This window comes from Oncorhynchus clarkii, chromosome 5 (genome assembly GCF_045791955.1).
Source record: "Oncorhynchus clarkii lewisi isolate Uvic-CL-2024 chromosome 5, UVic_Ocla_1.0, whole genome shotgun sequence".
NCBI lineage: Eukaryota > Metazoa > Chordata > Actinopteri > Salmoniformes > Salmonidae > Oncorhynchus > Oncorhynchus clarkii.
The window spans coordinates 59,455,009-59,466,012 of NC_092151.1; the positions used below are offsets into that span (position 1 = coordinate 59,455,009).

An 11,004-nucleotide genomic window follows, 5' to 3' on the forward strand; every position below is an offset into this window, starting at 1 on the left:
GTAAAACATATTTACCACTGCATTTTAAATGGTTAGGAGAATGGTTGAATTAGCATTATTTAGAGACCCCTTAAAGTTAGACTTTTGTTGCATTTAGAGGAGCTAACATCTCAATCAGGGGAGCTGAATTTATAGTCCCGTACCCCTTCAAACATTCAACCTCCAGCTGCGTACCAGGGTCAGCACCAGGGTCAGCACACTCTCAAATGTTGTTTTTTTGCCATTATTGTAAACCTGCCACACACACACTATACGATACATTTATTAAACTTAAGAATGAGTGCGAGTTTTTATCACAATCTGGCTTGTGGAAAGACAAAGAGCTCTTATAGAACCAGGGCCCAAAACCAGGGCCATAATATAATAATCAATAATTTTGCTCTTTATTTAACCATCGTACATATAAAACCTTATTTGTTAATCGGAAATGGTGAATAACTCACCACAGGTTAATGAGAAGGGTGTGCTTGAAAGGATGCACATAACTCTGCAATGTTGGGTTGTATTGGAGAGTCTCAGTCTTAAATCACATTCCACACAGTCTGTGCCTGTATTTAGTTTTCATGCTAGTGAGGGCCGAGAATCCACTCTCACATATATGCACATTGAATATAGTTGCGGAGAGTCCCTGTAATCCTAGATTCAGATCATTCAGGTGAGGAAAAACATCACCCAGATAGGCCAGTCGTGTGAGAAACTCGTCATCATGCAAGCGGTCAGACAAGTGAAAATGATGGTCAGTAAAGACAACTTTAAGCTCGTCTCTCAATTCAAAAAAACGTGTCAATATTTTGCCCCTTGATAACCAGCGCACTTCTGTATGTTGTAAAAGCGTTACATGGTCACTGCCCATATCATTGCAAAGTGCAGAAAATACACGAGAGTTCAGGGGCCTTGTTTTAGCAAAGTTAACCATTTTCACTGTAGTGTCCAAAACACCTTTCAAGCTGTCAGGCATTCCCTTGGCAGCAAGAGCCTCTCAGTGGATGCTGCAGTTTACCCAAGTGGCGTCTGGAGCAACTGCTTGGACTCGCGTTACCACTCCACTGTGTCTCCCTGTCATGGCTTTTGCGCCATCAGTACAGATACAAACATGAGCAGCAGCTACATTTGGCTACATACAGACCGTTAGTGGAATTCCCGTGACAGAGTAACGGTTAATATGATTGGATGTTAATTATTTGACTAGGCTACCTGTATTTGACATTGTGTTGTTATTTTGCTGAACACTAGATGGTTTCATTAGATTTTTGGCAGTGAAACGAGGCTACTCAGGTGAGAGAAAAAAAGCTCATCCAAATGTATAGCCCCGTTGGAAAATATAAATGGACTCTTTCAAAATGTGAAGATTTTATTTTTTTACAAAAATGAAATAAAACAGTTAAATAAAACAATAGAATACCCCTGACGGCACTGCGCGTACCCCTGGTTTGTGAATACCTGTACTAGGGTTAGAATAATATCTAAGGAATTCAAGAACACAATATGTAGCTCGGGGTAGTAAAAAAATCCAAGAATACCAAAATATATCATGTTTTCACTTTATTAAAGTATCACATTCTGTCTTCATAGAGCACACTGCATTTCAGTTCAGAAAAATAAATGCGCTCATCAGCCAGCACGGAGACCAATTTGATCAGTCTGTCCAAAGCCACTCACATAAAATCACACCGCTTCATCTAGAAAAACAGCGACATCTATGGAAATCTGCCCAAATATATTACAGCTTAAATATACAAATATATACAGGTACATTCAATAAATAGAATATTAAACATTCTTGGGATGTTTATGGTTATTATGTAGGGCTACCCACCCATGTTGGCAAAGTCTCACATATATGTTATACATTTAGTGTAGCATTTTGTTTGATCTTTTTAAAGAAAATGGAATGTTTTAGAGGGCATGCTTGACCAATAGGGTTAAGGTAATTGTTTCTCCGTGATTTTTGACCTATAAAGGAAGTAATAGAAGTACTAAGGCCATACTAACTACTCCTTGTGACCTCTATTCTTCAGAAGTCCAGTGGCCAATTAAAGAATGATCCGAACATAATCCATTTCAACTAGTTGATGAATGATCGAATTGACTGGACTAACGGCCTTAAAGTGACCAGTGCCAAACACAATAACCAAATGCACACAAAGAACAAGCAGGGAATTCATCTACAATGATAACGCATATATATATATATATATAATAGTGATTGAAAAGCTATTTACACGGGTCACTGCAATATTCAATTCAGTGAACAATGTCACCATCTTTGGTCCCTGTGATGGCGGCACTTAGTGGTTTAGGCATGACATTAGTGACATGATTATTATAGTGTGCACACTGAATGTGGCAAAAAATAAGTGGAAGCTATGTCAATCTCTTTGAATCGGAACTACCTAGTATGGCGTTAGGAATTAATTTATTTGATTTAGTAGGTATACATAAACACAGTTGAGATGAAAGGATTCAAAAGATCACGTAGCAACGTAAGACCAAGTCAAAATCATAAAAAAAAAGCAATTGTAATACTCTCCATGATGAAGGTTAATAGAAGAAAAAGCACGTTAGCCGACACCCAGCACAGTTGGGATGAAGTGATTGCGGGTGGAGATGAGATGACACAGGTTGGGAGGCAGAACATACAGCACAGGTCAGAGACTAACATCCCCTATCTTCTCTCCAGTGTATTCTCCCAGGCTCCATCAAGCTTTGGCTGTGTGGTTCAGTGTGCACTCTACTCAAGTGTTGCTTCATGCAATGTTATTCTTGAAGTGGCTTCCCTGCATCTTGAGTCTGTGCATCCTGAAGATAAATCAAAAGAAGAACATGAGGAAATACGTTTCGAATCCCATCTTTGGTTATGATTGATTTTTCTACATTCAAATGACCAAAGTTTCACAAAGTTTTCTTACGTTTTCTCTTTCCGGCTCATGTTGTCCTCTTTTGATTTGACAAAGACTACGTCGTCTTTTCCTCTGATGAGGTAGGCATACTCTCCATCTTTAGCGCTGAAGATCACCCTGGAGTCAGACAGTCAAGACTATCAATAAAGCCTTCTTGACGCCTTTAGCATTATAACCCCAAAGACTGGCAATGTGAAAGGCGATGTGCTGTGTCAAAGGTATTCAAATACTGTCCACAGTACTGGGGTTTAATTCATGTAATTAATTGGCCTTAGAGTGAAACCAGCAATGCTGCTGACCTTAAGGTCTGTGAATTTGAATACCCCTTCTACATATAGATATACAGCTCATCATTACTATCATAACTTACCTGGATTGAGTCTCCCCGGCCTTGACACGCATTTTGCGGATGTGGAAGTTTTTGTTGCCCCAAATGTCAGACCAGCTGAAATAGGCATCTTTCTCCCAGCGCAGCTTGACCATAAGCAGCTCCCCAACGTCCACGTCAGTGGTCAGCAGGAATGACACAGTGCTGTTGGTGTTCAGGAAGGGCCTGAGGGGTCACACACAGATCAAAGGTGAGTGGATCAGTTCATCTTCTGTACTGTATATAGTACCCAGCTGAGGTGGGGTGGTGAGGTGACCGGGTTAATTATGAGCTACAATGTCAGTGTTTTATATTCGTAAGTTTGGACTTGTTTAAATATTATATCAAGCATTTCTGGGCAACTAAGTATTGCGCAAAATGTTTTTGTATTTCCTATAATTTCCTTATTTAATTTAATATCAAACCATACATACATGGTGTAAGGTATGTCAATCTTCTCATCATGGGTTCCGTACAGAGAGATTTTCATGGGCTGCTCAGTGTAGGCCAGTTTCTCACTGCTGAAGAAATGCACCTTCACTTGGTAATGGAAAACTGTGGAAAGAATGACAGAGACCTTCATTTAGAACCATGCCACATACAGACGAGTGTCACAGAGAAAACTGTGGAAAGAATGACAGAGACCTTCATTTAGAACCATGCCACATACAGACGAGTGTCACAGAGAAGGTTTGCCCTCTGAAACCCTGAGTCTGTTTTCTCTTATGGAAACAACTGCAGTCTGCCCAGTTAAGACACATTCTCCGACTGTTTGAAGTGTTTGTGGCATGTGGACATCATCCCATCACTGATGCCCACAGTTTGAGCTAAAGATCCCCACTCACACACTATTGTAGTATCTCAGTGCTTAAGACCTGTCTTTACATAACCATATTATTGATCCACTTACTCCCTTTGTGTGAATAAAGGAAATAAAATGCAGTGTTCAGCTTCAGATTAAATTGTCCAACCTTCCACTGTAAAACCAAGTGTGTAGGATCTGAACGCATAACTTAACACCTTTCTGTAACACTTTTTAAATGCGTCAAGGCATTTAGAATTCAAAATGGAAATGTGTCACAGTGTTTAGATTGTAAACACCAGAACATGTTTATTCGCTGTAACACTTTTAACAAACATGAACATATTTATTCAGTGCAAGGTTTTTAGGTTTTGAACACTAAACACTGGGGGTGTTATTTTAACACTGTAGGGTGTAAAGCCATATTTGCATATTCCCCAGCATGCCTTTTGCGTGATTGTGAGGGATACCCACCCATGTCTGTGTTTGTAACAGAGACATTGTTGTTGCATTGAATAACTTATATTCCTGAAGCCTTCAGCAAGTGACTGCCTAAGTGAATGTGTTTCCATTAAAATATAACCCTTTATGACCACATATTACACATTTCCTAAGGCTTTTAGTTATGGCCTACATTGTGGTCTGAAAATCCTGGCTCATCAGACCTGCAAGTCACAATATACTGGTTTATGAAGTGATTAGCAATTCCTATCAGAATCCAGCCAGAGGGAGTATAGCCAACAAATCAGACTATTTTATCACCCACAACCTGCACTCAGAATGTCTGCTATGGTGGAGAACTTAACAACCAAGACTACCTAAACCATCTAAACTAGAACAACCGACTCAGTAACGGGTGCAAAAAGTCCAACCCCTACAGATTGGATTAGTTTAGAAACATTTAAGTTATTTATATGTGTATACTGTGAGCTCAATAAATCAATGTGAATGAAGAAACAAAGATTTTAAAACAAACTATTCTAAAAAACAACCTGCAACAAAGCATGCTGGGAAATATGATGAGGCCCCTCCCACATATTTTTCACTCTGAGAGAAATGGACTCAAGACAGTTGAGTAACAACAACATCACGCAATTGAAAATAAATGTCCTGTTCAGTTGTGCTGAAATGTAAGTAAGGTGACAGACATTCCTAACACTGATCTGAATAAAAGGCATGGAAAGTCACATACATTTTTGAATGACTAAATGCACACTAAACATGACGATGGGAAAGTAAACACTAGTGTTTCAAATCTGAACACTTAGGAGATATAGGTGTTCTCTTGGTTAGAAACTGACTGGAAAAGCTGGCTATCTTGTTTAATCTTGCATTCTAAACACCTGTCTTTAAGATGAGAACCCTTATTGGCTAATCTAAATACCTAATGTTTAAGTTTTAAACACTGACGTTTAGGTTATAAAAGTGTCACTTGCTTCATAGTTTTACAGTGTACTACAGAGATGTTATTGTGTGCCTAAATTCAAAGCCAGTGCCAATTGGTGTGGAAAGTTTCCTCTAACTTTCCATCGTAAGAATTCACGTGCAGTGGTTTCCAGTTACCAAACCAAAGCCGCTACTCATGTGACCTTCATGGCTTGCGCCATGAACCTTGTTTTATTCCCCTTGCTTGTTTTTGTTTGTCCCTGACGCCACTACCTTATCAGATGTCAGACTGTGCCAATCCTAGAGTAGTGGGGTGAGGAGGGAGGAAAATGGACGCAGGCTGGGCGGATGTTATAGAATCTTTTATGGATAGTGGGTCAGGTGACTAATAAGGGAGGAACTTGTGTAGACTACAGTAGTTGTTCTCTCAGGGTGGTACAGTATCAATACAGTATGTACACAGTTGGGGCCCGTTGTACTAATGTAACATGCACAGGATGGTAAAGAGACTCAGTGTTCAGGATCCGCCCCTTTTTTTCAATTTTCGTTTAAAATGACATACCCAAATCTAACTGCCTGTAGCTCAGGTCCTGAAGCAAGGATATGCATATTCTTGGTACCATTTGAAAGGAAACATTTTGACGTTTGTGGAAATGTGAAAGGAATGTAGGAGAATATAACTCAATAGCGCTGGTAAAAGATAATATAAAGATGGCAGCAGCGTATGTGCAACGTTTTAGACTGATCCAATGAACAATTGCATTTCTGTTCAAAATGTTGTATCAAGACTGCTCAAATGTGCCCAATTTGCTTATTAATAACTTTTCATGTTCAAAACTGTGCACTCTCCTCAAACAATATCACTGTATTATTTCACTGTCGTAGCTTCTGTAATTTGGACAGTGCAGTTAGATTAACAAGATTTTAAGTTTTCTGCCAATATCAGATATGTTTATGTCCCGGGAAATGTTATTGTTACTTACAACCTCATGCTAATCGCATTAGCCTACGTTAGCTCAACCGTCCTGTGGAGGAACACCGATCCCAAATAAGTTTTTTAAGTTCTCAAGGCCAGCTTGAGCCAGCTCCTAGCTACCACTACAATAACTACATTCAGCCATCCGGACCGATACATTGAGGATTTGGCAATTAATGTACGTCAGGTAACTTTTAACTAAATCTATTTTAGTGCCAGGAAATTAACTTCCTGTTGTGAAGAAGAGTGTTGCTTTGTGCATGCATGCATTCTTGTCTTAAAACAATTCCTCTCTCATCCTTACGTTTGAAGGGCATCATCTCGCGGGTCTTGAGGTACATCTTGGTGTTCCGGGGCAGGCGGACCTTGTTGACACCGTAGCCCACCTTGTTGCAGCGGTTCTTACGGCAGTTGAGGCACATGCCCTTCATGAAGGCCTCCTTGGAGCTGCAGCGGTAGGCCATGGTCTGATGCTCTGCTGCGTTCACCAGTGAGTCGATAAACAGGTGGATGGAGCGCTCATGGGAGCACTTCACAAGCTGGTCCATATCTGCATAGGACAGGCGTAAAACAAGACCATTAGGTCCATGAAGTCTGAATCAATGGCTGATTCTCTAATATACACCAGACTAACAATGTGACTGTGTCTGTGAAATGTGCTTATTCTGGCTTATGACGTATGGCTTTCAGTGTTATGGTTAGAAAACTGAGGCCTTGTCAAAGTACTTGTTGCAGGTGTTTAAACTTCAAGAAACACTCCTCGTGAAGATTTACTACAGTATAATAACAGACTTTGATGTTACACTATGCTCTACTATATGTCAGACAGCAGAAATATGGAGAAGCTAGAATAGTAGAAGGCATTCTACAGTACAGTGTCTAGTTACAGTACGTACTACGGATGCCGGTGGTGGCGATCATCATCATGGTGTTCTGCAGATCACAGCCTGGCTGGAAGGTTCCTCCGTTGGGGTAGATGTCCACGTGGCCCACGGGTCTCTGGATGCCGATGCTGCGGTCTGGGGAGCCCCGGGTGTTGGTGTGCAGGACGTCCACAAAGAGAGCATCGTCGGGGGACAGGGTGCTCTGGGCGTCAGCAAACTCAAAGGTCGGGCCGGCCGGGTCCAAACCTGGGAGACAGATGGAGACAGAGAGACAGAGACACAGAGAGAGAGAGAGAGAGAGAGAGAGAGAGAGAGAGAGAGAGAGAGAGAGAGAATAAGAGAGAGAGAGGTAGAAGCCCACAATGTGCTTTAGTGATGATTTGATTATGGTTTTCAATGGCCTCGAGATGTAATAGTTGGGTAAACTTTATGGAGACAAATGGGAGGGCTACTGAGGCTAAATGCATTGAGATAGAACTTGCACATGTATCTACATAGCGACAGACTGATAGATAAACATTAAAACCTCTTCAGCAGAGAAAGGCTGTCTGCTCACCTGTGATCCTGCTGACTTTGTGGTTGGTGAGGAGACCAGCGATGCCAGCTACATGAGCACCCAGACTGTATCCCAGCAGATGTATCCTCTCCCAGGGGTAGTCGAGTGTTTTCTGACAACAGGGGAAAGCAGACATGGTTTTATTTCTATTTTCCATTCTTGTGACTGTGTAAAGTATTGGCTGTAAAACTTGTTATGCCATCCTAACACCCTCTCAAGTATATTCTGTTCTGTCAGTTATACTGTACACTCACACATGTAATCATTTCAGGTAGTTTATCATACCAATGTCTCCTAGCCCTCTTTTCTAGCAGAGGATATGCTTCACTAGCTCCACCTGCTGCTTCTATCAATAATGAGCTGTGTAATGAGTGGTTGATGTGGATCAACAACATGGCTGTAAAAAGCTTTTAGGTGTACTAAATCATAGCCAGGAGTAAAATACAACCACAGCATTGACTTCGAAATTATTGTATCATCACCAGTCACATATTGCTTATTTCAAATACGTTTCTGCATTGTCAACATGAAAGTCTGTTCTTGTGTGAACCATGCATTCTATTATGTTTTGGCGGTGCTGAAAGATTTTTTTAGCCCATGCGACAGACGGCTGTATCTGTCCATTAATACAGGACTAGTAAAGTGCACTACTTTTGTAAAAAAAAAATATATATATATTAATATTTGTTTTAATTCTGATTTTTCAGGTGGTGCTGTAGCACCCTCAGCACCCCTACTTCCTGTGGCTATGTTCCTATCTACCCAGTGTCCTGGAGATCACCCACCTGCAGCCAATTAACAAACTTGGCCACGTCTTTGCCCACCAGCTTGGTGTTGGCAGCGGAGGTGAGGTAGTGCTGCTGCGCCCGTGTCAGCCAGTCCACCACAATCACGTTGGCCTTGGGCTCCCTCTTGTACAGCGCTGTCACCAGCTTAGGGACCCAGCTCTCAAACAGCCCCGTGACCTGGACAAACACATTTTCGGGGTCAGTGGCTGGCCTGACTCACTGTGACCCTAGCCCTCATTGTTTACTCACAGCACTGATTGAAGACGAGCCAAGTGTCAGCACTTTTACACATGAATGAGCACTACAACATTATGCCTAGGGACAGCGGGGGGGGGGGGGGGGGCTTCTCATCATGCATCTAGTTATCAATGCTGAATATATTTTTAGGATCAACATTGCTGAGTTATTTCCCTAATTATGCTCGACAAGCCTCATTGAAATGATGATCAACAACTTCTGCTTTTGCGGTAATCATGACAGTGTCGAAGCTTTTTACCGTCCATCCATGAATGACCACGAATGTCTTATACCCAGGGTTGAATTCACATTTTGGGATGGTTAAGGGCTGGCCGGGAACGATGTAGCACAAGTCATCATCCGGTATCTCAGCAGTTCTCAGGGAGAACTTGGATACAATGTCTGTGTAGTCCTCAAGCCATTCAGTGGAGTTGCTGTTACCTGCACAGACACAGTGATGATGTTAAACTGGCTTCATCAGTCTTGTCGTCACTTACCTACTAGTCCATGATCCCGCATGTAAGCACTTTGAACAGCTCTCATGGCATACAGGTTACCATTGTGCACAATGCAGGGGAGTCTATAGGAATCTGCCTTATTCATTAAACTATTGTTTACATTTTTAACCAGATACATATTAAAACCTAGTCTAGATGTCCGATTATTTCAGACTTTTTTTTCATTATCATGATTGTACAAGGAGGTCACTAGCATTTCAAACACTTTACCACAACCAAAATGTATCTCCTTATTTGCATGACAAGCATCTAAAAGTTGTTTACAAAGAAACCAATTGCTGTATTTATCATTACATCATTGGCAATTCAGCTTTTTTTTTTTTTAATCTTCAAATACTATCTATTTTGGAAGAAAGTAATTACAAAGCCACAATCTGCAGAATCTATCAGTTTATCAGTTGGTGTAATCTTATCCAATTACCAGCATGACAAAAAGACATCGATAGTTTTACCGGTCCAATGTCGCCCCCTTTTGCATCTTTTGAAATTCTACCAAACAAACATTGTAGTAGTAACATTATAAGCCTTTTTAAAGTTTTTTTTTGTGATATCACAAACATACACAAATAGGCCACATTAAATATCGAATATAATGTCAATAATAATGATAATATATCATGCATATGCATTATGCATTACGTGTAAAACAACGGGAAAATTGTTATTATACATCAATTAAAAATAGAACAAATATCACATTTTCGTTTTCAAAATATTATTTTAAGTGCACTTGAACATGCAAATAATGTTGTGTCCTTAAAATGCATAATTGGAATTCTGTTGATCAGATTAATTATATATATTTTTGTAATGATTGAAAAGATTATTCATGAGAGAGGTGCGCTCCCTGACAAAATGCACCCGAGTGGGGTACGTCTGACTGAACGGAGGTTACTCTCGGTCACTTGGAGGAGGCTGCATCAATTTTACTGCCTCCCGTTGGCTCTAGTGTTTATTTTATGGGAGAGAATCAACATCGAGTCAAAGAATGTGTTTATTTAACCTATCTCTAACAAAGCCAAAGTCAGCTCTACAAACAGCTAGGTTAAATATCCCTTACTTACCAAAAAGTGTTTGTTCTGGTGTACTTGAAAAAGATACACAGATATTTGCCAGAATTATCCAAACGGTGACCAAAAAGCTATTTTCTTTTCCCATATTATTGTTGATCCAGAGGTTTCTCCGTCAAGTCCCGAATGAAAATGTTATTGTATGTTGGTTTAGGAGTGGTAGATCCAATTGTATAGGTCAGTAGGACCACTGCTCTGGTCTAAAAGTAAATCTGATTTGTGATAAGAGTGGAGTTTCTTATGAAGTCTGCCACAATTGCCGCTCCAAGTTGTCTTTATGAGTGGCTCATTTGAATAAACAAACTCCATTGGTCGGAAGTGAGTGGGCTGGGCTTGAACTGGTTCCAAATGCAAAATTGACCAAAAATCATTCACAACTCTCTCTGCCCCTTCACCGCTGTGCTTCACAAAAATACATGTTATACGATTTAGCTGTTTTAGCTTTCCTTTATAGTGATACCTTATTTGTTTATTCAATTCAGAATATCTTGTCTTGGTAAAAAAATATGTAAGATGTTCA

The 11,004-nt window shown here is 40.4% G+C and overlaps 1 protein-coding gene across 1 annotated transcript; it reads right to left on the minus strand.

Moving 5' to 3' along the window:
- Nucleotides 1–1,527: 1,527 nt before the first annotated feature.
- LOC139409116 (lipoprotein lipase-like) lies at nucleotides 1,528–10,763 on the minus strand. Its single transcript, XM_071153843.1, has 10 exons — nucleotides 10,479–10,763; nucleotides 9,156–9,337; nucleotides 8,657–8,836; nucleotides 7,872–7,983; nucleotides 7,328–7,561; nucleotides 6,736–6,981; nucleotides 3,702–3,822; nucleotides 3,271–3,453; nucleotides 2,910–3,017; nucleotides 1,528–2,799 (listed from the first exon to the last, which is right to left on the minus strand). The coding sequence occupies exons 1-10, from the start codon at nucleotides 10,570–10,572 to the stop codon at nucleotides 2,748–2,750; spliced, it is 1,512 nt and encodes a 503-aa protein (XP_071009944.1). The 5' UTR covers nucleotides 10,573–10,763; the 3' UTR covers nucleotides 1,528–2,747.
- Between the last annotated feature and the right edge of the window lie 241 nt (nucleotides 10,764–11,004).